Here is a 27,469-nt window from a genome sequence, read left to right as displayed (position 1 = left end):
CCTTATCCATTCATTCATCTGTCAATGGACACTAAGGTTGTTTCTGTAACTTGGCTATTGTGAATGCTGCTGCAATGAACATAAAAACACAGATCTCTTTATGTGGTACTGATTTCATTTCCTTTGGATATATACCCAGAAGAGGGATTGCTAGACCATATGGTAGTTTTATTTTTAATTTGAGTAACTTCTCTGTTTTCTATAATGGCTGTACCAATTTACATTCCCACCAACAGTGTGCAAGGGTTCCCTTTTCTTCACACCTTCGCCAACACTTGTTATCTCTTGCCTTTTTGATAATGACAGTTCTAATAGGTGTGAAGTGATAGTTCATCGTGGTTTGTAATTTGCATTTCCTTGATGATTGGTGATGCTGAGCACCTTTTCATCTGCTTATTGGCCATTTTGATGCCTTCTTTGGAAAGAAAGCCATTTGGTCTCTTGACTATTTTTTAATCAGTTATTTGGTTTTTTGCTATTGAGTTGGTGAGATCCTTATATATTTTAAATATATAGGACTTATGCAATTATTATTTCCCATTCTGCAGACTGTCCACTCTGTTGATTATCTCCTTTGCTATGCAGGAGCTTTCTAATATAGTCTCATTTGTTTATTTTTGCTTTTGTTGTCTGAGCTTTTGGTGTAATTTCCAAAAACTCATTGCCTAGACTAACGTCAAGTAGCTTTTCTCTTATGTTTTCCACTAGAAGTTTTATGGTTTCAGGTATTTGTGTTTAAGTCTTTAATCCATTTTAGTTGACTTTGGTATATTTGCTAAGATAAGGGTTCAATTTTATTCTTTTGCATGCGGATAGCCAATTTTCCCAAAGGCATTTTAAAAAAAACTTTCAGGTTCAGAGTTCATGTGCAAGTTTGTTGCATAGACAAATTGTGTGTTGTGGGGGTTTGATATACAGATTATTTCCCCATGCAGGTAATAAGCATAGTACCCGATAGGTAGTTTTTCGATCCTCTCTCTCCTCCCACCCTCTACCACCAGGTAGGCCCCAGTGTTTGTGCCTACTTTGTGTCCCTTGTGTCCATATGTACCAATGTTTAGCTCCCACTTATAAGTGAGAACATGTGGTATTTGGTTTTCTGTTCCTGTGTTAGTTCGCTTAGGTTATTGGCTTCCAGCACCATCTAAGTTGCTGCAAAGGACATTATCTTGGTATTTTTTATGGCTGTGTAGTATTCTACAGTGTGTATGTATCACATTTTCTTTATCCAATCCAACACTGATGTGCATTTAGGTTGATTCCATGTCTTTGCTATTGCTAACACCATTTAATGAAGAGAGTATCCTTTCTTAGATTTTGCCCAACTGAAAATATAGACTGAATCAAGATCTGCATGGACATAAAGGTCTATTATTACAAAGCCCCATGAATGAATGCTTTTGGAACTTACTAAGGGGGAAAAGCTTTACTTCTTCCAAAAAATGATAAAAGAAAACTTCTATGAAAATAAGAATTGGAACCACAGCTTCCTTTTGGCTTTGCTAAGCAGAAAATTTAAATAAATTGGTAAGTCATTTATAATGACCATTTCCAGTCAGGAGTTTTCATCCCTTTAAAAAAATATATATCTTACCTGATCCTGTAGTTTACAATTATAGACGTGTTAGGTTTATGGCATCTTGAGATTTTTGTAGTATGTGGCTAGGTATATCTGAGAAAAACTAAAAACTCTACTACGAAAATATTTTAAAGATAAACCAAAAACTATTAGGAAAAGAAGATAGCAAACATACAGAAACCAAGACTGAGTTTTATTGCAACTGAGAATCAATATTCACTTTTTTATCTAAAGGCAAAATAGGAATATATGTAATATAAGTTGCTCTGTGATGTCACATTCCAGGGAAGAAAGACCCAAGTCTTATTAGCATCAATAATTGAACTCAAATACTTGGCCAAAGTATTGTCAACCAATAAAATTTTTCTTTGGGTGCCGAGGGATTTTTTTTGAGAGTGAGGGTGGTTAGAAAATTAGAAATTTGCGTTCATATGTTTCTTAGCTTCCTAAAGACACATTGTTGGATTTTAGTTTTGCTGCACATATCCTCTGAAATGCTTTGTTGACATTCACCCCTATTCTGCTCACTTCTGTTATGTCCTAGCTCTGTACTTGCTGATGCTACCTATAGCATAGAGTTACCATGAGAAAAATGTTTCCAACTCAAGACACCAATCTCTTGCTGCTTGAACGAAAATATGTAAATTAGAAAAAGAGATAGTGAGTTCGAATGAGATTTGCTTACACTGATTATTCTTCCCGATTACTCCTGGAAGCTAAAGGTAAAACAGGAAACCTAAAGTCTTTCTTTTTAATCAGACTTCCAATATAATTTCACAATTTAAATGTCCTATATTTGCTGGGTACTAGTCTCACTTATACCAAATTGAAAGTAAATTTAATGCAAAAGTGGGTAGTTAACCAGCTAGATTTCAGAGTTATTCAAATTGTAGAATTTTTATAGCACAAAGTACATTTATGAAAAATAATGCTATTGCAATTGGGTAAAGAAAGAAATTGAGCAGCTAAGAAGAACATAATTACTTAGAAGATCTCCCTCTCCTCTGAACATTTAAACTTTAACATAAATTTAAAACACTAAAAGGTATTCACTTACTTATCTTTATCTAATTCATATCAAAATCGTGCCTTACCTTGATAACACGGAGCTATTCTTTTACTCAGTTCTGTTCGTAAATCAGGGGGCATTCCATAGCAACCACCAGTGGGGAGCTTATTTTCATTCTTTATGTAAAATATATTTTTCCATCTATGCCCACAAGTCTGAATAAAATAAAAGTAGACCAAATGATGTGAAAGCTGCACCCAGGATAGCTGATTTCACGATGGATCAGTGGACCAGTTCCAATACCTACCACGATGGACCCATTTTCTCCTGGCTGTCTGGAAAGTGTGACCCCCAACCACTGATTGTCTCTCTCTTCCAAACAAGTCTTTCCACAAGGTTCTCCATTAGGGCTACCTATAGCATGTGAAAATAATTTTATCAGTTGTATTGAAAACATTCTACAAAAGAAGAGAAAACTGTGCACTCATCCCCAGTATTTTTCTGTTAACTACTCTATCTTATATTCAGTGCACAATGTGAGGATAAATGTGAATTACTCTGTGCCAATATAATTATTCTCTAATACAAGGTGACTTTTGTTGTAGAAATGACCTCTTACTGGTAGCACCATGAAGAGACAGACTCATTCACCTAAGAGATAGCTAACAGGACTAGGAGTGGGGAAAACCACTTAATGCTAATACCAGGTTGTGCAACTACAACTGCTGTGTCTAACGTTTGGAAAAGAATTAGCCATTTATCTAACAACGTAAGCAATATTATCAGAGCACTTTTAAAAATGTTTCTTCTACTGAGATATTAAGAATAGAAAGACTATAATACATCCTCAGCAATTAAGGTACAATTTATTGGAGCTGGAAGGTGATGATTAAGCATGCAGAAAGTGGAACATACAATTAGCATACCAATAATGCCTTGCGTTTACAAGAAACTGCCCTATGTTTACATTTATTGGAATATGACTCATGTTTTCAACAGAGATAAAAGTGATTTGGAAACCAGATTATCTCAGTAGTAAATAAAAAACTTTAATACATACTTTGGCAAATGCATGAATAGCCAAACATAAATAAAATACTCATGTACTAGATAGTACTTCCATTCTATATAAGAAGTGGTCTTCACAGTTATCTTTTTTTTCTTTTGTTAGAAAAAATTATTTGTGTTATAGCTGGGTTCCTATTAAAATCCTATGTTAAGTAATTTCAAATAAGTTACTTTGGGGGAGAGTAAGATGCAGTATCCTAAGATTCTTTTTGCTGTCTTTATTTTCACCCTCTTCAGTTGGCATATGACAATTCTATTGCATCTGTTCTTAATTCCTGGCAAATACATTAGCATCAATTTGATTGGATAAGGATGTGGAACTTGGGTTTGTTAATTTTGAACACTGGTCACTAGGTACCAAGTTTTCATGAATTTATGGTGATCATTCTCTATATCATTGGCACTTTGTCTCCTCCTATAATGTTGACCCCTAAATGTAGTTTCCTGGGCAAACTCAGAACACTTACAGAGATACAGACTAACATTTTTATTTTTATTTTTGTGGTACCAATGGGGATCTCACTATGTTACCCATACTGGTCTTGAACTCTTGCCTCAAGTGATCCTCTTGCTTTGACCTCCCAAACTACTGGGATTACCAGCATAAGCCACCACGCCTGGTAAGGCTAATATTTGAGAAGTGAAATTATTTGCACTAAGTCTCCTGGGTAGGAGAGATTTTGTTTAAGGAGTGTGGGAAGATGTTTGTTTATACTTTTGTTTTCTAAAATGTCATTCAGGAAAAACAACCTTTAATCACAACTGAAGTGAAGAAAACGTTTGAGCCCCTTCTCTGGAGATTCTGCTCCAGCAGGTCCAGGTGAGGCCCTGATTACCCTAGATCAGTGGTTCCCAATCTTTTTGGCACCAAGGACTGGTTTCGTGAAGACAATTTTTCCATGGGCAGTGGTGAGGGTTGGAGTGAAACTGTTCCACCTCAGATTATCTGGCATTAGATTCTCCTAAGGAAAGCACAACCTAGATCCCACGGCTGTGCAGTTCGCAATAGGGTTTGCACTCCTACGAGCATCTAATGCCACCACTGATCTGACAGAGGCAAAGCTCAGGCGGGAATGCTCACTGGTCCACCGCTCACCTCCTGCTGTGCGGCCCAGTTCCTACCAGGCCACGGGCCAGTACCCATCCACAGCCCAGGGATTGGGGACCCCTGCCCTAAGTGGTTCTCACGGTCAGGAACACTGTTACTGTGAAATGCAGAGAATGTTTTTCTGGACAGCATACACATAGAATAAATGACAACTCCCACTAACTGGTAATGGCTTCCTGGAGAACTAGACTGAAGGGAGGAGGACTAAGATTACATCTGGACAAAGAATGCTGGGGTTGATTGGCAATGGTTGTTATTAGAATTAGAAAGGAGTCTTGCTGTGGCCCAAACCTTGGTAAAGAACGGTCCAGGTGGACACATAAGGTCTCCGTGTTAAATTGAGAAAGGAAGGGATGAAGAGAGAAATGACACGAAAAGAGAAGGGGAAAACAGAGGGAAGATGGTAGGAGAAAAAAAAATTGTGTGTGGGAGATAGGTAAGGTCTAAAACAGGGAGTTGTTATTGTGGCTACCTGATGCCAAACCAACAAAATTTAAAGTAAAAGAGAATGACAAAAAAGGCATTTTAATTTTCATTATAATAACATTTTCAGTTTTCACTAAAATCAATTGTTTACTGTCAAAAATAGATAACAAATGGTAGATTCAGTCTACATGAAGTTCCTGTTATTTACTACACTAGCCATGTTAATAAGTTCCCTCTGAAAATACTAAAATTTTTATGAAGTTATAGTCAACACTCAGTTAAGACAATTGAGCAAGAGGAAAATCAAGGACAGGAGAGGATGGGGGTCACAAATAACATGGCATGTATAATAGACACTTTCATTATGATTACATCCAATATTTAGAAACAAATCTATTATTTTAGAGAGAGCCACCCAGAAGATTAAAAAGACAATAGTTTAGAACCACAAAGTACCATGTAAATAGCTTAATGAAAATGGCCGAAAAATTATGTGCAAAAATAGTATATTGTTATCGGTTTCTTAGCTGAACTGTTTTGTAAATTTCTAAGTGAAGACTAGACAAAGTCTTGCATTATGAACTGTTATCTATTTAATATTCTGCATTGCCTCCTCCTTGTTTTAGTTTTAGCTCCATCAGGTAACATCACAATGTCATCACTGCCCAGGCTCACACTGAGGTTTACACACACCACAAACTACTCACTTTCCCACTTACTAACATCACTTCCCTGAAACTTCTTTCTCTCCACATGAGTGCCTCTCAGCCTCTCTGGGAAAAGAGCCACTAAATCATTAGGCCATTTTAAGATGTGTCCCATGTAGTTTCACCAAAGTCCTGGGACTTTATTTCCAGTGTGGCTCATGCCCTTCCCTTCTTCTTATTCTAGGTTAAAAAGAATGATTCTTAGAAACAGGAGAACAATTAGCCCTCCAGAAGCCACAAGAAAGAGATGTTTACCTAAGAATAAATGTAGGAAGAGCTTTCCCAGGAAGCCAGTGATGTGGTTCATTCACCCGTGAGCAGAAGATATTTCAAACAGAAAAACATATGGCAGGTGTGTAAGTGGGAAATTGGTGGGGTGGGGGTCAAAATGCCACTAGATGTAATCTCATATCTGTTACAATGTGGTTCCAAAAAATAGTTGCCTTCTAATATATAGATAAAATTTCTGATTAATTTTCAAATATCTCCTATACAGTTGTTAGTTAATCCACTCTTAGATACTGACAGATGACTCTCAACATCAGCACTCAAGGGTTCTTAGACACACAGGATGCGATCACTCAGAGGAAATTGTGGTGAAATTGATTAATATCTTGTAGAAAGAAGTATTTTCATTTTTGTTAGGGTTAACTACATTTATTTATTTACAATGTTTCTGGCCTACTTCCAAGGCTTAGTAAATAGTGACCTCATTCATCTTGCCCAGGACTATATCTTTGTCATAATCCCACCCCCGACAAACAGCCCAGAAATGGGTGCTGAAATGGAAAGGTCAGTAAACAAAAAACAATTCGAAGCTTCTATTATGGTTTGACTAAGCATCTTCTATTTATTTTATATATTTTAATTCAAAACGTGTGTAAAAAGAATGAATGCACAGCCAGAAAGAAAGTTCATGAAAATAGTCATGAAACAATCATTCTTCCACAGAAGAAAAACCAATCTTAATAAGTGAGCAAATACATATACTACATTTAGATATATTTCCCCTGTTCACTTCTTAACACTGCTTTTACCATAGAGACAGCCCCCAACAGCAATGATAATATTGAGGTAACTTTCAAGTACTGGTTACAGGCTAGAATCTGTTCAGAGAACATCCTGTTATTCCCCCTAGTGTTCTGGGTTTTTTCTTAATTTCTGGGACTTTTTATCTTTTTAATTTTTAGAGAGATAGGATCTCACTCTGTCTTCTAGGCTACAGTGCAGTGGCATGATCATAGCTCATTGCAGCCTCAAACTCCTGGGCTCATGTAATCCTCCCACTTCAGCCTCCTATGTAGCTGGGGATATAGGTGCCTACCACCATGCCCGGCTTCTCTTTTCTTTTGTTGTGCCTGTGGAATCTTAGCAGAAGAGGTAAGATCTCTACATGATCAGCTTGTGATCATGGCCTTCTCCAAAGCTTTTCTCCCTTAACCTGTGTGATCCTGAGTCCACTCCTTTTCCACTCAGTACTCAGCCTTGACTGGACATTAGAATCAACTGAAGGGAGTTTGAAACCGGTACCTCCACCTGGGCCCCACTCTTAGAGGCTCAGACTTGACATGTCTGGGTTAAGAACCAGACCTAAGAATTTTTTTGAAGCCCCCCAGGTAGTTGTAGAGTATGGTTGGGCTTGTGAACAATAGCTCTACAACGTAGCTCAGGGGTGTCCAATATTTTGGCTTCCCTGGGCCATACTGGAAGAATTGTTTTGGGCCATACATAAAGGACACTAACACTAACGATAACTGATGAGCTAAAAAAAAAATTGCAAGAAAATCTCGTATTTTTTTTCTCTTTGACATATTGATTTTATTTTCTTTGGATATAGACCTTCAGTGAGATTGCTGAATCATATAATAGTTCTATTTTTAAATTTTTGAGGAATCTCCATACTATTTTCCATTATAGTTGTACTTACTTTGCCATCAACAGTGGACAGGGGTTCCCCATTTTTCCACATCCTTGCCAACATTTATCTTTTATCTTTTTTATTATTATACTTTAAGTTCCAGGGTACATGTGCACAACATGCAGGTTTGTTACATATGTATACATGTGCCATGTTGGTGTGCTGCACCCATTAAGTCGTGATTTACATTAGGTATATCTCCTAATGCTATCCCTCCCGCATCCCCCCACCCCACGACAGGCCCCGGTGGATAATGTTCCCCTTCCTGTGTCCAAGTGTTCTCATTGTTCGATTCCCACCTGTGAGTGAGAACATGTGGTGTTTGGTTTTTTGTCCTTGTGAAAGTTTGCTCAGAATGATGGTTTCCAGCTTCATCCATGTCCCTACAAAGGACATGAATTCATCCTTTTTTATGGCTGCATAGTATTCCATGGTGTATATATGCCACATTTTCTTATTCCAGTCTATCACTGATGGACATTTGGTTGGTTCCAAGTCTTTGCTATTGTGAATAGTGCTGCAATAAACATACGTGTGCATGTGTCTTTATAGCAGCATGATTTATAATCCTTTGGGTATATAGCCAGGAATGGGATTGCTGGGTCAAATGGTATTTCTAGTTCTAGATCCTTGAGGAATCGCCACACTGTCTTCCACAATGTTTGAACTAGTTTACAGTCCCACCAACAGTGTAAAAGTGTTCCTATTTCTCCACATCCTCTCCAGCACCAGTTGTTTCCTGACTTTTTAATGATCACCATTCTAAGTTTGTAGATTTGTGTTGGGCCACATTCAAAGCCATCCTGGACCACATGGACAAGCTTGATGTATTAACAGATGGTTATGCCTTTTCCTGTATTATATTATTTAGAAACCTACTGTTTTAAAAATAAAAGTAATATCCTTTGTTCCCCCTTGTGTTTAGTTACCTACTGAAATATCAAATGTTAAGCAAATTGTCTTTGGGTAGAAATACAATATTTCTAATTTGGTCAAAAATGACGATTATTATAATGGCCATGAGAGCTAATTCTCATGAATTTCTCTGACAGAACACCATAAACAACCTCAGATTATATTTTATCCATATGCCATGCTGAGGTGATTTATAATCTGGTTTTCAATTCAGTTCATACGTTACTCATCTAAATTCTTAGTAAATCAAATCAGCTCCATAATTGAAAAAGTACTTTACATGGTTTAACATAAAAGAGGTCAGCAGAAATTAACATGTGATAATTTTCCCTGCTTTTAAACAACTAGAATAATTCTTTGCATAGTTAAATGCATTTTTCCACTAGATATTTAAAAAACAAAGCCACATTAGAAACCATCTCCTTTTAAGCCTTTCTCTTTCCTATTTTTTTTTAATTTGGGAAAGAAAATGTAAAAATGCATGCTTACTACTTCAGTTTCTTTCTTCCTACTGATGTGTATCAGCATATATAAATGTGTATATAAATGCAAATAAACAGGAATTTTGATCAAAGAAATAGTACAAAGCTAGTTAAGTACATTCTTTACTCCTCCCCCTTTCATTGTTATTCATATCACCAGTTTTAGTGTCATTGCTCCAAGTGTGACAGGGACTATGGGAGATTAGATATTTGACCTTGTATGTCACCTCCATGAGGGCAGATTGACTTTTGTTGACAGCAGCATTCCCATAGCTCAAGATAGTGCCTTACATGCAGTAGTCAGGAACTCAGTATGTATGAGGGAGGGAATTTTGAAATACATTATATCACCACAAAAAAAATCCTTTACTAGAATGTACTACTGCATAATTATCACCAAACATTCGGGGATCTAAGCTTTGGAAAGGTCTTTTCTCTTTACTATGATTCTTCCCTACTTCTCTTCCAAAATATTATTTTCTTCAATTTTAAGACAGTAACAGATGGGCTGAAAGCAAATAGTCTCTGAGTTTGAAGATCTTTACAAAGGATGATTTGTGAGTGGGATGACTTAAGACAGAATCAGCTGGGGTCCACAGAAGATGCCTATCTCAGAGGGTTTCTGCAAGGACTGTGGAGTAAATGAGATATGTGTGACGTGCTCGGATGACAGCCTGGCAGAGAAAACATGCAAATGTTAGTTGCTATTGGCATCATCATATTAAAGATTAATGTAAGCATATTAAGCTGCACATGCAATGCAGCATATAACCTGGCTCATAAAATATATGTGGCATATCATTATTGGGGAACTGTAATCTACACATTAACTCATTTTACACCCACAGTAGTAGCAGAGGATGGCTGTATTATTAATTCTATCCTACAGAAGAGAAAATTGAGTCTTAAAGGAATCAAATAACTTGCCCAAATCCATAAGTGGAAAGATTAGAATAAAAAATAACATCTTTGATCTCTAAGTTATTTCACTCTATAGCACAGAACTCTAGAAATAAATATTTCAGACATATGAATTAACTGAAATCTATTCCACTTTCTGAAGCTTTTAGCTGAAAATATATAAAATATAGCAAATATGCCCACAGACTGTACAATCAACTTTCACTTGTTCAAGAAAAAGGTCACTTACTTGTTCCCTATCTTGCCCTGCTCTTTTCCTCCATTTAGAATGGTTCTCAGTATTTTGGCATTTCCACTAAAGAAAGAAGGACCAGGGAAAAGTTCAGACTCTAAGGTCTTCTTTCTATATAACTTTTGACAGTGCAAGTGAAATACTTTGTGGCTAGGAAAGCTTGCGACTTTCTAATGCAAGTAAATGTCTGCTTTATCTACCTGCGTCATCATACTGTGACTTCCCCACCAATTCAGACATTTGACTGGGGCTCTCAGTCTGGCTTTCTGGCTACTAAGACAACATACATACTTACCTGATCTTTCAAAACTCATGATGTGATGTGAAGTTTCAGAAAAGCAGTAGAAGCCCTTACCTTCCACCATCTTTTTTTTAAGCTGAAGCTCTATTCCATTGTAAGACAAATCCTATACATTTCAAACGGTTCCACTCTAAAGTTTTCCTTAATCCTGAAACATGAATGACCCTTGTTCCAATTCCATGTTTTATAGTCATTCATTCAAGATATTTTTTATAAAAGCAAAAATTAAAGTATATAATCCCTTTGCTCACATAACTTCAGATTAGGAAAAATATATTAAAAGTGAGAAAATCCATTCAAATATGACAACATGACAAAATTTACCATTGCAGGGCTATGAGGATGACAGAAAACTTATGCTGTGTATGCAAGAATGCCTGGCACCTAGCAGGTGGTCAATAAATAATCAATGCCTCTGCTCCTCGGGGTATGTACATTATGGTGCTTTGAACTGAGCCAGCAGAGGGCACTCACAATGCTGCAAGAATTGATTAGCAGTCTTTAGCTTTTTAATTAAAATGGCCCCTTTAGTGTTTCCTTTTAAGTCCTAATACTAAATCCATTAATACTAATCCATGTAGTAATTGACTATATTAAACTATGTACTTTTTTTCATACATCTAGTTAAACCTGGTGGCAATGTTTCTAAAAGATAATGTTTATGAATTCTACAATAAAAATAATTTTGGGTAATTAAAAGTAAAATATCCTTGGGATTTAGAGGTGATACAAGACATAAAGGACTAAACTTCTAGAACTCTTTTCCTCCAGCTAGTCTAGTCGCAAATAAGAGTCAAAAGAGTGAAGTTTCCGAGCCAAGATGGCCGAACAGGAACAGCTCTGGTCTACAGCTCCCAGCGTGAGCGACACAGAAGACGGGTGTTTTCTGCATCTCCATCTGAGCCACCGCTGCTGACACCCAGCCAAACAGGGTCTGGAGTGGACCTCTAGCAAACTCCAACAGACCTGCAGCTGAAGGTCCTGTCTGTTAGAAGAAAAACTAACAAACAGAAAGGACGCCCACACCAAAAACCCATCTGTACATCACCATCATCAAAGACCAAAAGTAGAAAAAACCACAAAGATGGGGAGAAAACAGAGCAGAAAAACTGGAAACTCTAAAAAGCAGAGCACCTCTCCTCCTCCAAAGGAACGCAGTTCCTCACCAGCAACGAACAAAGCTGGACGGAGAATGACTTTGACGAGTTGAGAGAAGAAGGCTTCAGATGATCAAACTACTCCGAGCTACAGGAGGAAATTCAAACCAATGGCAAAGAAGTTAAAAACTTTGAAAAAAAAATAGATGAATGTTTACTAAAATACCCAATGCAGAGAAGTGCTTAAAGGAGCTGATGGAGCTGAAAGCCAAGTTTCGAGAACTACGTGAAGACTGCAGAAGCCTCAGCAGCCGATGTGATCAACTGGAAGAAAGGGTATCAGTGATGGAAGATGAAATGAATGAAATGAAGCGAGAAGCGAAGTTTAGAGAAAAAAGAATAAAAAAAAAACAACGAACAAAGCCTCCAAGAAATATGGGACTATGTGAAAAGACCAAACCTACGTCTGACTGGTGTACCTGAAAGTGACGGGGAGAATGGAACCAAGCTGGAAAACACTCTGCAAGATATTATCCAGGAAAACTTCCCCAATCTAGCAAGGCAGGCCAACATTCAGATTCAGGAAATACAGAGAACGCTACAAAGATACTCCTCGAGAAGAGCAACTCCAAGACACATAATTGTCAGTTCACCAAAGTTGAAATGAAGGAAAAAATGTTAAGGGCAGCCAGAGAGAAAGGTCGGGTTACCCACAAAGGGAAGCCCATCAGACTAACAGCAGATCTCTCAGCAGAAACTCTACAAGCCAGAAGAGAGTGGGGGCCAATATTCAACATTCTAAAAGAAAAGAATTTTCAACTCAGAATTTCATATCCAGCCAAACTAAGCTTCATAAATGAAAGAGAAATAAAATACTTTATAGACAAGCAAATGCTGAGAGATTTTGTCACCACCAGGCCTGCCCTAAAAGAGCTCCTGAAGGAAGCACTAAACATGGAAAGGAACAACCGGTACCAGCCACTGCAAAAACATGCCAAATTGTAAAGACCATTGAGGCTAGGAAGAAACTGCATCAACTAACGAGCAAAATAACCAGCTAACATCATAACGACAGGATCAAATTCACATATAACAATATTAACTTTAAATGTAAATGGGCTAAATGCTCCAATTAAAAGACACAGACTGGCAAATTGGATAAGGAGTCAAGACCCATCAGTGTGCTGTATTCAGGAAACCCATCTCATGTGCACACGCACACACATAGACTCAAAATAAAGGGATGGAGGAAGATCTACCAAGCAAATGGAAAACAAAAAAAGGCAGGGGTTGCAATCCTAGTCTCTGATAAAATAGACTTTAAACCAACAAAGATCAAAAGAGACAAAGAAGGCCATTACATAATAGTAAAGGGATCAATTCAACAAGAAGAGCTAACTATCCTAAATATATATGCACCCAACACAGGAGCACCCAGATTCATAAAGCAAGTCCTGAGTGACCTACAAAGAGACTTAGACTCCCACACAATAATAATGGGAGATTTTAACACCCCACTGTCAACATTAGACAGATCAACAAGACAGAAAGTTAACAAGGATATCCAGGAATTGAACTCAGCTCTGCACCAAGCAGACCTAATAGACATCTCCAGAACTCTCCACCCCAAATCAACAGAATATACATTTTTTTTAGCACCACACCACAGCTATTCCAAAATTGACCACATAGTTGGAAGTAAAGCTCTCCTCAGCAAATGTAAAAGAACAGAAATTATAACAAACTGTCTCTCAGACCACAGTGCAATCAAACTAGAACTCAGGATTAAGAAACTCACTCAAAATCACTCAACTACATGGAAACTGAACAACCTGCTCCTGAATGACTACTGGGTACATAATGAAATGAAGGCAGAAATAAAGACGTTCTTTGAAACCAACGAGAACAAAGACACAACATACCAGAATCTCTGGGACACATTCAAAGCAGTGTGTAGAGGGAAATTTATAGCACTAAATGCCCACAAGAGAAAACAGGAAAGATCCAAAATTGACACCCTAACATCACAATTAAAAGAACAAGAAAAGCAAGAGCAAACACATTCAAAAGCTAGCAGAAGGCAAGAAATAACTAAAATCAGAGCAGAACTGAAGGAAATAGACACACAAAAAACCCTTCAAAAAATTAATGAATCCAGGAGCTGGTTTTTTGAAAAGATCAACAAAATTGATAGACCACTAGCAAGACTAATAAAGAAGAAAAGAGAGTAGAATCAAATAGATGCAATAAAAAATGATAACAGGGATATCACCACCAATCCCACAGAAATACAATCTATCATCAGAGAATACTACAAACACCTCTATGCAAATAAACTAGACAATCTAGAAGAAATGGATAAATTCCTCGACAAATACACCCTCCCAAGACTAAACCAGGAAGAAGTTGAATCTCTGAATAGACCAATAACAGGCTCTGAAATTGTGGCAATAATCAATAGCTTACCAACCAAAAAGAGTCCAGGACCTGATGGATTCACAGCCGAATTCTATCAGAGGTACAAGGAGGAACGGGTACCATTCCTTCTGAAACTATTCCAATCAACAGAAAAAGAGGGAATCCTCCCTAACACATTTTATGAGGCCAGCATCATCCTGATACCAAAGCCTGGCAGAGACACAACCAAAAAAGAGAATTTCAGACCAATATCCTTGACGAACATTGATGCAAAAATCCTCAGTAAAATACTGGCAAACCGAATCCAGCAGCACATCAAAAAGCTTATCCACCATGATCAAGTGGGCTTCATCCCTGGGATGCAAGGCTGGTTCAACATATGCAAATCAATAAATGTAATCCAGCATATAAACAGAACCAAAGACAAAAACCACATGATTATCTCAATAGATGCAGAAAAGGCCTTTGACAAAATTCAACAACCCTTCATGCTAAAAACTCTCAATAAATTAGGTATTGATGGGACGTATCTCAAAATAATAAGAGCTATCTATGACAAACCCACAGCCAATATCTTACTGAATGGGCAAAAACTGGAAGCATTCCCTTTGAAAAGTGGCACAAGACAGTGATGCCCTCTCTCACCACTCCTATTCAACATAGTGCTGGAAGTTCTGGCCAGGGCAATCAGGCAGGAAAAGGAAATAAAGGGTATTCAATTAGGAAAAGAGGAAGTCAAACTGTCCCTGTTTGCAGATGACATGATTGTATATCTAGAAAACCCCATTGTCTCAGCCCAAAATCTCCTCAAGCTGATAAGCAACTTCAGCAAAGTCTCAGGATACAAAATCAATGTACAAAAATCACAAGCATGCTTGTACACCAATCACAGACAAACAGAGAGCCAAATCATGAGTGAACTCCCATTCACAATTGCTGCAAGGAGAATAAAATACCTAGGAATCCAGCTTACAAGGGATGTGAAGGACCTCTTCAAGGAGAAGTACAAACCACTGCTCAATGAAATAAAAGAGGATACAAACAAATGGAAGAACATTCCATGCTCATGGGTTGGAAGAGTCAATATTGTGAAAATGGCCATACTGCCCACGGTAATTTATAGATTCAATGCCATCCCCATCAAGCTACCAATGACTTTCTTCACAGAATTGGAAAAAACTACTTTAAAGTTCATATGGAACCAAAAAAGAGCCCGCATTGCCAAGTCAATCCTAGGCCAAAAGAACAAAGTTGGAGGCATCACACTACCTGACTTCAAACTATACTACAAGGCTACAGTAACCAAAACAGCATGGTACTGGTACCACAACAGAGACATAGATCAACGGAACAGAACAGAGTCCTCAGAAATGATGCCACATAGCTACAACTATCTGATCTTTGACAAACCTGACAAAAACAAGAAATGGGGAAAGGATTCCCTATTTAATCAATGGTGCTGGGAAAACTGGCTAGCCATATGTAGAAAGCTGAAACTGGATCCCTTCCTTACACCTTATACAGAAATTAATTCAAGATGGATTAAAGACTTAAATGTTAGACCTAAAACCATAAAAACCCTAGAAGAAAACCTAGGCAATACCATTCAGGACATAGGCATGGGCAAGGACTTCATGTCTAAAACATCAAAAGCAATGGCAACAAAAACCAAAATTAACAAATGGGATCTAATTAAACTAAAGAGCTTCTGCACAGCAAAAGAAACTACCATCAGAGTGAACAGGCAACCTACAGAATGGGAGAAAATTTTCACAACCTACTCATCTGACAAAGGACTGATATCCAGAATCTACAATGAACTCAAATTTACAAGAAAAAAACAACCCCATCAAAAGTGGGCAAAGGACATGAACAGACACTTCTCAAAAGAAGGTATTTATGCAGCCAAAAAACACATGAAAAAATGCTCATCATCACTGGCCATCAGAGAAATGCAAATCAAAACCACAATGAGATACTATCTCACACCAGTTAGAATGGCCATCATTAAAAAGTCAGGAAACCACAGGTGCTGGAGAGGATGTGGAGAAATAGGAACACTTTTACACTGTTGGTGGGACTGTAAACTAGTTCAACCATTGTGGAAGTCAGTGTGGCAATTCCTCAGGGATCTAGAACTAGAAATACCATTTGACCCAGCCATCCCATTACTGAGTACATGCCCAAAGTACTATAAATCATGCTGCTATAAATACACATGCACACGTATGTCTATTGCGGCACTATTCACAATAGCAAAGACTTGGAACCAACCCAAATGTCCAACAATGATAGACTGGATTAAGAAAATGTGGCACATATACACCATGGAATACTATGCGGCCATAAAATATGATGAGTTCATGTCCTTTGTAGGGACATGGATGAAACTGGAAACCATCACTCTCAGTAAACTATCACAAGGACAAAAAACCAAACACCACATGTTCTCACTCATAGGTGGGAATTGAACAATGAGAACACTTGGACACAGGAAGGGGAACATCATACTCTGGGGACTGTTGTCAGGTGGGGGTAGGGGGTGGGACAGCATTAGGAGATATACCTAATGCTAAATGATGAGTTAATGGGGGCAGCACAACAACATGGCACATGGATACATATGTAACAAACCTGCACATTGTGCACATGTACCCTAAAACTTAAAAGCATAATAAAAAAAAAGTCAAAAGAGCAAAACATCAAAGTTGGAAACCATTCTCAAAGTATGTTTTTTTAAAAAATGTGTTTAAATGTTCTATTTTCATATTGCCTAAACAAAATCTGACAACAGCCAATAATCATGCTCAATTTATGTGAGAAACAGTTTATATAATTGTAGGCCTGAGAAAGCCAGTTATTTCAGCTCTCTTTTTTATCTTATTCTATTCTATTTAGAAAGAGTTCAAGAGGTAAATGTCCCCGGAGAGTAGTGCCAAGCTTTATGGTTCCAATTTTATAAATCTGGGCTGATCCTGAGTCATCATGCGGCCTCAGAACTCTAACAACTGGGTCATTTGTGGGTTTGATTTTAGGTTTGGGGTCTCTGCCAAGACTTCTTCAAATTCCCACAGAAAATGTACACAAGTCTTTTTAATAACTAAAGCTGAAAAATGTGCCCCAGCTGATACATTTTGTAAGCATAATTTAAAGAGGGAAAGTTACTCTCTAATCACTAATACTTACTGCATGCTTACTACATACCACAGTTTTAATACATGCAAAGACATGTATTAACTCACTTTTCATAACATCCCTATGAAGTAGACAATAGTATTATCATCCCAGTTTTATAGATGAGGAAGCTGAAACAAGGGATGACTAAGCACTTGCCCAAGGTCATGCCACTTGTAAGTGGGGAAGGAAGGGATTAAAACTCACACTATCAACCACCATCTGATGCTGTCAGACAATTAGTTGTTAGTACTTTTCCATTATTTTCAAATATGGAGATTTTGAATAAACCTATACTATTGTGAAACAACCTATTAAAAGATCATATTTTAACCTCTAACATTAGAAAATAAGGAAAGAAAATTCTGAACCTCCATGGTTTTCAATTAATCTCTTGGATTTAAAAATTCATTTGAAAAACAATCACTAATGTGTGGATGCCACTTTGTATATCTTTGAAACAAGAAAATACAAAAATGTAAGCAGAAAATACTCCAGGTAAATCTGCTTGGTGGTCAGTATTAAAGTTCTATGCTTGGTTTTGGAATTCACAGGGTAGGATGGTTGAAAAAAAAAAAAAAAGACAGCAACGAAAGAATTAAAGGAGGTCAGGAAGATAGGAAGGCTTAAATATATGAGAGAAAAACCAGTGAGGAATGTATCATATTATCCTGACCAATGGAGGATCAGAATGAGATGAAGAGTTACAGATATCAAAGGACGTTTCTCTGGGCAGAGTTTAAAGGATAAAATGTGATATTGACAATGACTGGCAGACAAAATGATGACAGTCTAATGACTTCTAGAAAACTTCCACAAGAAAACAGACTGGTATTGTGGTGAGGTAAACCTTGAAGGGATTTACAAACAGATGGTACACATTGACCAGCATTTTCTACATAGGGCATAATGTCAAAAGAACATGTCTAATCCACTGCACACAAGGAGTCCCATAAAAGGGGTTTTTAGAACTAAGTCTACAATCTTACTATTTTCTGAACATTTTTGTGAAGTATAGTGTTTTATGTAGTTTATATAAAAAAGATTTTCTATGATTTTTAAAAATTATCAGAGGTAAACTGAGAACAATCACACTGAGCCCAGACCTATCACCTGTATGTCCACTTCCATATTCTAATTTGATGTTTCCAGCTAATCTCAAAATTAAAAATCCCTGCTTTTAAAGACAGTCATTTCCAAGCTCCCTATTTCAGGAGCAGGTGTTACTGTCTGAACTACCTGATATGAGTCTTTGGAACCCAAGGCGGACTTAGACACTTTGGAATGAGGCTGAAATGTGCAGCAAATCCCAGGGGATTTTGCCCAAATTATAAAAAAGATGAAAATTATTTCACATTCATTAAGCCCTTACATGTGCTCTTCAAAACCAGTCAGAACTGGGTCCACTACTCAGATTTCACTCCTCCAGGAAGCCTTCTCCCATTCATTTCTTCTCATCACTGTGTACCTGTCTACTGTCATGCTTATTATCTCATAATTAATTGTCCATTTACCTGTCTCTCCCATCATCTCAACTGAGTTACTCAAGGGCTTCAACCATGTCTTATTCAACTATGTATTTCCAGTACATAAGTAATTAATAAAATGTATTAATGAAGGAAGGACCCAGATAAAAGTTATTGACACTTGCTATTGTTTCTCACTTCTCAACCCTCTGCAGTGGATTCACCATTAAAGCTTGTCTTACCGAGGTTACAAATGAACTAATTCTCTCTAAATCTAATAAGAACTCATAATTTACCACCCTGGTTGATGTCTTGGCAACTTTTACTACTGCCAACTACTCACCTCTTCTCAAAACACTCTCTTCCTTTAATCAGATTAATGTCAGATAGACCTGATTTTTCTTGCTGCCTCTTTGGCTTCACCCTCTTGGCCTTTTTTATTTTTTTTTCAGCCTCCTTTCTTCTCCAGCGGTTCTCAAGCAAGGATGAATACTGGAATCATCTGGGGACCTCTGGTGCCCTATAGACTTACCCCAGAGATTTTATCAGTTTGAGATGGGCCACCAGAACTGTTAAAGCTCTGCATGAGAATTTCAGTTGCAGCCAGACTTGAGCAGCACTATTCTAACCACTTCTCAAACTGTAGGAATCCTTAGAAATTTGCCATTGGCCATTTGATCTATTTACCCCAGAGAGATGGTAATCAAAGCCTTGGAGGTGAATGGGGTTATGTCAATTACTCACCTCTGATTTGCTAGTACAGACCTCTCTACTGTCCACCACACCCATACATGGAACTGATCATGGAACTGATCACTAGATTTTTACTTCTATGTTTCACAGGAATCTCAAGCCAATGACGCTCATCATTTTGCCAGAAAACCTGCTGCTCTTCCCCTCTTCACTACATTGGACCATCATCCATGTCACAGCCCAAGTTAGAAACTTCAGTAACATCTTTGGAAACTTCTCACTCATCTCTTTCATTCAATAATTACCAAATACTATCTTCTAAATATCTTCAGCATCTCCATGTTCTTCTCCATTGCTACTGCCAGTATCCTTGTACAGACACTTGTCATTTGTAGTCTAAATTATAACAAAATCTTCCTACAACTGTCTCATCGCCTTCAGTCTTGACCCAGCTACTCCAAAGCATTCACTAACCTGCAACCAGAGAATCCGTCAAACACACAAATCTGATCATGTCACTCCCCAGTTTTAAATAACCTAGGGTTAATTCATACTTACAGAGTTGAATCAGAAGTAATCCCTGCCTGCCTCTCTAACTTACAGTTTAGTTCACACTGCATAGTGCAACTGTACACATTTTTTAATTCTTGAAAAGCATCATGCTCTCAAAGACTTCAGGGTCTTTATACACACAGTTTGCTCTTTCTGGCAAACTTTTCCATAGCCTTTTCCTCTGGCTAACTTCTGATTATTTTTCAGTTCCCCCACTTGAACACCAGTTCCTCAGGAATGCCTCACTTTATTGTCTTGCCTAGATTAAATCTCACCATACTTTCTTATAATAACCTATCTTATAAGCTTTGAAGCCTTTGGGACAAGGAGTATGTTTCTTTTGTATGCCCAGGTTCAGGCCCTTAGGCATCCCTCAATGAACAACTGAATGGATAAATTACCCACATGTGCAATGGATTTCCACATCTGGCCCTAGAACTGTTGCCAAGGGGATATATTTTCAAGTCATTGGGTATATCACTCAGTGACCAAGTAAACTTAGGGCAAAAACTAAAGTGCATTTAGAAAGCCTCATCTCTCAAATTGGGTGGAAACCTCATCCTTTTGGACATGAAGTTTGGGAAACTGCTGAAAATAAGGAAACTTCCTTCTGGTAACCTGATAGTTTATTAGTGAAGCTCTCTGTCTTGATTTTCTACATAATTGTATAACAGCCTTCATTCAGGGATGATTTTTCAAAATGACCAATCTGCCATCTCAGCTTCATAAGCTACAATTTAAAGCACATTGCAAATGAAACAGTAAAAAGTTATCAAGAAAAACATATTTGAAGTTTCAACAGTGAGATATTTGCTATTTAATGTTAAGCTAATAACGCCTATGAATCAAGTAGAAGTGAGGATTAGGTAATCATTAGTTTAATAATGCAATGCTAATTAAATTCTTTCAAATAGGTTATATAATATGAACCAGGAGGCTGGCTAAGGTAATAAAATTTCCAGAAAGAAATCTAAATGTGGGTAATGGTGACTAACTTGAGATGGGTCTTTCCTGTAAGAGAGGCACAGGCAGGCAGCTTGAAGGCCCAGTAACTATAGAACACTTAGTCTAGAAAAGAAAGTGAAAGTTCTACTCATTTATGCGTAAATATCAGGAAAGCATCTCCTAAAGAGATAGTGTTATTTTTACACAGAGAACTTAATGTTTCTCTATAGCAGTGCTGTCCAATAGAAATATAATACAAGCCCATTGGAAATTTTAAATTTTATAGTAGCCACATAAATAAAGTAAAAATAAATTTTATTTAACCTAAAATTTTATTTCGCCTAATAAATCCAAATTATGATGTAATCAATAATTTTAAACTGTTTGTTTCAATATATATCATAAAAATTAATGAGTTTTCTTATACTAAGTATTCAAAAGCCAGTATGTAATTTACATTACAGCCCTCTCATTGCTGACTAGCCATATTATATGTGTTCAAAGCCACCTGTGGTTAGTGGATACTATACTGGATAGTGTAATTGCATAACTTTAGACTATTACCCAAATGAGAGTCAGTGTGTGTATAATGTTTTCAGTGGTAACTCCAAATTAATGAAAGATCTGGAGTGTTTTTTGAATAACCAAATAAAGACCATCTTTTTAGTCTAATTTGACAATCGTTTCTATGTTTTATTGTGTTCTATTTGAATATTAATAGTCCATGGATGGACTATGCTTAATTATATTAATCGAGTCATTCTTTGTGACACCTTAATTTAGGAACCAGCTGTGATTAAAGTTTCCTTTAAACAGGCCTGATGATGCAGAGTGCCCAGGTGGAAAGTGGACATGTGGAAATCACCTGGGTCTCCTCAGACAGTCTTCATGAGCAAGTCTGGGCCCAGACCCTCCTGGCAGAGAGACCACTTTCCTCTGGTACAAAAGAAGTGAGAGAAGAGATGTCTCTTGGGGAGTAAGGGAGGTGAAAGGAGGCCAACAATATATATGCAGGAAGAAAAGCACCTTGCGGTACTATCCAGGCAACTCTCTTGATGTTGGCTCTGCAGTCAACTCGCTTAACTAAAAGGGGTATCTCATGCCTAACGTCTCTCACCCTGGGCATTCTAGACAAACGGGCAGGCTCACTTCTGCTTATGGCAATATACCATATGGGACACCTTGTCCACAGAGGGTAGGGTAGGGGAGATATGGACCTCCTCTTTTGAGGGGAGGAGTCTATCTGAATCAACCACTGATCTGAAATTCTACAGAGACTGAAAGACTAGTCCATGTGGATATTTTTAATTGTGTGGGAGATGGGCACCATTTGAAGACCCTACACCTTCAGGTTCTTAATAGCAAGTAAAGCTATTCCAAAGGAAAGAAGATACCTTACTGACATGGCAATCATAGATCAATCTTTAGTCATTATAACATTTTTTTCTTCAGCCAACAAAAACTTCTCATTATGTTTCATTTCAACTTCTACCTTTTAATGTATTACCTTTTAATTTTTAAATTTTTGCTTCAGTCTATCAATTGTCCCTATTAACCTCAACCTGCTTGTTACAGATAACATACAGATACTAGATTTAAGTAAACAATGAAGAAGAACCACTATTTTTTGAATGTCTATTATGTGTCAGTACTGAGCTAAGCATTTTTGAAACATTAGAGTCGCCCACATTCGAAACAGGACAACTGAAGCTATTTTATACAGAAGATTCACACACACACATACACTCTTCTACAGAAGATGGCTTATCTATATTTACACACACTTTTGAAACTTCTTCATACAAAATAGTGCACAGCCCACAAACCTAAGAATCCTAAATTATCTTTATTACCAATGTATTGTTTTTAGTGTTTTATTTCTAGACTGCAGCCTCAATCCCTATTTTATAGCTTTAAGCTACCACTGAATTTATTCGAATAGAGAGAGGCCATTTCTTTACATGAGGAATAAAAGATATCTGTATTCTTTAGAATGTTACATGAGAAATAACTTCAGTCAACTCCGGCAAATACTCAAGGCATTACTGTCACTATTAATGTTTTAACTCATTGACTGACTAGGAATCTTGCCTTTTTTCCTTTCAGCTCAGTAAACACCTTGTAGATTGGCCCAAATTTTGAAAGTTAAAAATATCAGTTTGGTTCATCATTTCTAATCAATTATCTTACTCATCAATCGGGTTGATAAATTTTCACTCCACTTTTATTCATTCATCCATCCAAAAGATCTTCATTTAATTCATATCTATTACATATCTACTATGTTTACATTTCTCTAAGAACAGTCAACCCCCATGCTACACATGCCCAAACAATTTTTTCCTTCCATTGACAGGCATTATCTTAAATTTAATACAGTATTATGTCATGATTTATCCAGTTAAACACAGACATCCAGAAATAGATTCAGTGTCCATCCAGACAGGAAGTAGGCACTAAATATCAGTAGTTATAATGTCATGGATCAGGAAACTATGACAGGACAACAGAAATAAAATTGCTCCCTCCTAAGACCTTGCCAAGATCCTCTGGCAGACTAAAGTTGTGGGCTCCACTCCCTAATTCTTCACCCACAACTCTCTCATGCAATGAAAATGATGCTTTGCAAAATCATTCCAAAATGTATGGGTCTGTGAATGTTTTATGCATTCCTACTGTGATTTCTGGTATTGAGGATTCTTAACAAGAGGCTAGGGCTTATTCTACATGCTACAGACAACTCGTAGACTTTTATAGGTGCTCTGAGTTAAAAGTAAAAATTCCATTATGTTTATACTCTATCTGAATTCATCCGAATGAAGGGAACCAGCTTCAGTTTGAAAAAGAGCAAAGACTACTATAAAATACAAAAGAAGTTAAAGATCCAATAACTAATCTCAAAAGTCCATTTATAGCAAAGAAACATAAAGAAGTACCAATTTTATTCACTGTTTACGGATGACCCATCAGCTCAGCAGACAACATATTAAACCATTCACTTAATTTTATTTGCATCGAAGATGCATACATGGAAGAAAATGGCTTAGGCTGTGGACCCATTCAGACCCTAGTTTGACTTTAGCTCCCACCTATCAGTCACTAGCTAAGTAACTTTTAAAAAGATATTTGCAACTCTGAGCCACAGTACTCATACATAAACTAGGAACAATGTCAACCATGACCCAGGGTTGCTTTAAGGGGAAAAAAGTTAAGCAATACGTATAGCAGCAACACTTTGGAACAAGATAGGTCTTGTTATTTAATATTCCTTCCCCTTTCCCCCTTGTCTGTGTGCAACAAACTTGTCTTTGGCTTTGAAACATGAAACTTCTCCCCTCTATCAGTACACATTTTTCAACGTGTCACAAATCTGAGACATTGAGAAATGACTGCAAAAAGATGGATCCACATAACATGAGAGTTTTGGATGACGGTTTTGGGAATGGAAAATTATACTACATTAACGATGAAGATGCCAATTTTCCTTTTCTTTTAGATTGTATATTCTAAGTAAAACTATCACTTTTTTTTTTTAGGCCTTTAGGTTAAACGACGGGATATGGGATCAATTCCAATTGCTATTCCTGATATGCCCCTTAGCCTGTTCTTTAAGAGGGTTGATAGGTCAAAGATGGAAATAAAATTCTCAAGTCTTGGCTTAGCTGGATCCTGTCCTTAATACGCTGAGAGAATCTAAAATGTGCTTTCCACACGGAGAGACAGGGGGAGAGATGAAGAGAAGGTATCATAAGAAATTTCTCTAGCATGGTTGCCAGAGTACTGCAATCATTGCCATAAGGAAAAGGGATAACCATGTTAACAGAAAGGGAATCCCTTTTACATTAAGGGGGCAAGATGAGATGGAGTTGAAACTGAAAACTTTACGCTCTTTAAACCAGAAGTAACAGGCGACATGAATCTTTCCAGGACTTGCCCTATGGTGGGGTCCACATGGGGGGGGTCGGGAGGTCACTAACTCCTGGTCCCATACCCAACTCACCCAGCTGGAGCTGTTCGCACGTCTGGCCGGGATTCTTTCCGATCCTGCATCTGTAAATCGCCCCGGGATTGATCACTGAAGCGTTGGCGAGCCAGTTGGCAGTGGGCGCACCCACTAGGAGCCTAAAGCGAGACACGTGCACGTGCGCTCAGACGTGAGCTGTGCTGCCCACTGAGCTCCCTGTTGCCACAGATGTGCAGTCCGCAGCAGGGCAGCTTCCCCACCTCCTCCTCCGCCCACCACTCCCGACTCGAAGCTCCAAGACCTTGCGCCATAACGCACCCGGGGCGCTGCCACCCGAAGATAAGTTAGTTCCCCTGGCAGATCTCCAGCGAACTGGCTCTCGCAGCGTTTCCCTCCTGCCTCCTTGGGCGGGAGGAAAGTTTGAACCGGGCAGGGAATCCCTAGGGCGCCGTTCTCACGCCGCTCTGAGCTGCTGAGGGCGCATCAGTCCAACTCTACTCACCATCGGTTCGCCCCGTGGCTGTGCAGCACGACCGAGTAGCCGAACAGTGTGTTGGGGGGGCCCTGGTAAAGCAGCGCGCTCTCAGTGTCCACGTTGTAGGGGCGGCCTGTCGGGACCCCCAGGCACAGCAACAGCATCACCGTCTCCCGGACGGCGGCCCTTCGGGGGCCGGGTTCGCGCCTCGCTTCCCAAGCCATGCGCTCTCGGTGGGGAACATTCAACACTAAACGGCCACTACTCCAAAGTTGCACGGGATGCGACGGTTGGCCAACGGGGAAGAACGCCCCAAGAGATGAGGCGCAGCGTGTCCGGCGCCAGCGGGCTAGAGGAAAGGAAGGAGGGAGGGAAGAGGAGGGGAAGTCGGCCCACCGCGGGCGGAGCGATCTGGCTGGCCTGGGATGCCACGCACTCGCCCGGCCCCACTCCCGGTTTCTGCCGCCGGTCGGGAGCTTCGGGTGCTCGCGCTGCTTCTCCGGGTACGGGCCGCTGGGTGGGGTCCCGGGCGTGGTGCGGAGGCGCAGGGCCGTGCTCCGTCTCAGCCTACGCGCGGCTGCAGGGGGCGCTGGGGAACCTCGGCTGCGCAGGACTCGCGTCCTGGCCCGGGCCTCCCAGCCCGCAGAGCGCGGGATGGCTCTGGGCTCAGCAAGAGCGGACCTGGATGGGGCACGGGCTTCCCCTTTTAACGGTAGTTGGGGCCTAGAAGCGGAGCTGTGTGACCCCAAACTGCGCGCCCCTCGCTGTGACCGCCCAGCCTCTGCGGCCAGCCCAGCGTGGCCCAAATGCCAGCCACAAACTCGGGGAGTGGGACTGCGGCGGGGAGCCGTCCAGTTCTTTCGTTGATAGTTAAGCACTGTGTCTTGTTTTTCAGGTGTAGGCAACCACTAGATAAATTATCAAGAGCCACAGATTAAAAACAAAAAACCTAACAAGACTCGCCGAAGGCCCCTGGAGAACATTTTAGTGACAATGGCTATTCTCTTCAAGACCCACATCTCGGCACCCTTCTATGCCCACTTCCTTCCTCCTCACACTTCCTCTGCAGCCCGGGCTGCATGCGTGAGCAGGCGAGCAGCAGCCACTCAGGCTGAACGGCAGGCGGTTTAGGCTGTGGCTGACCCCAACAGAGACGTTGGGTTAAGGAAGCACTGTGACTTGATTCACTTTAACCGATTCTGATTGCTCCAGCTGGTAATTGATGAGCCCCCTTTTCACGCACCCATTCAGTTGCCACGGGACACACCTGCTATTAGGGGTGTAAACCCCAGTGTGGGGTCGGGGTCCTAATGAGCCTCTGAAATGTGCCGGAGACCCACGACGCAACACACCTGAACTGGGTAGTGAGTCTCATTCTAATGCAATCCAGGTGTGCCCTGCCTTGTTTTCCTTCAGCAACCAGAGAGACAGCCATAGGTGATTATTAGACTGATATTTTCAGGAGATGAAAGTCTAGTTTTTTATTGTTGCTATATATAAAAAGAAAAGAAACGAAAAGTCTGCATCAAAGAGCGTGTCTGTGTGCTAAAACCATGCTGGAATAACACATCTGACACTAATGACAGATACACAATTAAAATGCTTATTCATTTATTCAGCACATTCATGGAGCAGGCACTTGGCTAGGACCACAGGATTCCACCAAGAGTAAGGCAGGACTGATACAAACTTTCAAAAAATGTTCGCTCCAATGGTAGATAGAAAAATTTGTACTAACTAGAGAAAGATCCAGGTAAGGACGCTTAAAGAGAGATTTGAAGGACCAGGAATCTTGAATCAGGCTAAGAATGGGATGAGCAATAAGGAGGGCTCCAGCGGGGCCAGGTAGAAGAACTGAGAGAGCTTGCCTGGCTAGGGTATTTAGCCACCCCACACACAGGTTGGTGTGATATGAGGCTGATTTAGGGAAGCAGGTATACATGGTGATCCTCATAAGCCAGGTTAGGAATTTTAAATCTATGTTGGGGCTGATAGGAAGTTGAAGAATTTGTCTCGGTC

General features: G+C 39.2%; 1 protein-coding gene across 2 annotated transcripts in view; it reads right to left on the bottom strand.

The window, feature by feature from the left end:
- ITGA4 (integrin subunit alpha 4) overlaps positions 1–26,444 on the bottom strand; it is an 85,760-nt gene extending 59,316 nt beyond the window's left edge. Inside the window, exons 1-5 of one of the 2 annotated variants that reach the window (XM_030802392.1) lie at positions 25,478–26,444; positions 25,012–25,133; positions 2,896–3,002; positions 2,674–2,803; positions 1,754–2,144 (exon numbers count right to left, since the gene is read on the bottom strand). In XM_030802392.1, the coding sequence (XP_030658252.1) occupies positions 2,113–2,144; positions 2,674–2,803; positions 2,896–3,002; positions 25,012–25,133; positions 25,478–25,674 (588 nt within the window). In that variant the 5' untranslated portion in view covers positions 25,675–26,444 and the 3' untranslated portion in view covers positions 1,754–2,112. Of the gene's footprint in view, positions 1–1,753; positions 2,145–2,673; positions 2,804–2,895; positions 3,003–25,011; positions 25,134–25,477 lie in introns of those variants that run through there. The other variant, XM_003253800.4, reaches the window with a different exon arrangement.
- Positions 26,445–27,469: the final 1,025 nt, after the last annotated feature.

This window comes from Nomascus leucogenys, chromosome 22a (assembly GCF_006542625.1).
Source record: "Nomascus leucogenys isolate Asia chromosome 22a, Asia_NLE_v1, whole genome shotgun sequence".
Taxonomy (NCBI): Eukaryota; Metazoa; Chordata; class Mammalia; order Primates; family Hylobatidae; genus Nomascus; species Nomascus leucogenys.
This window is presented reverse-complemented; position numbering and strand designations above follow the sequence as displayed.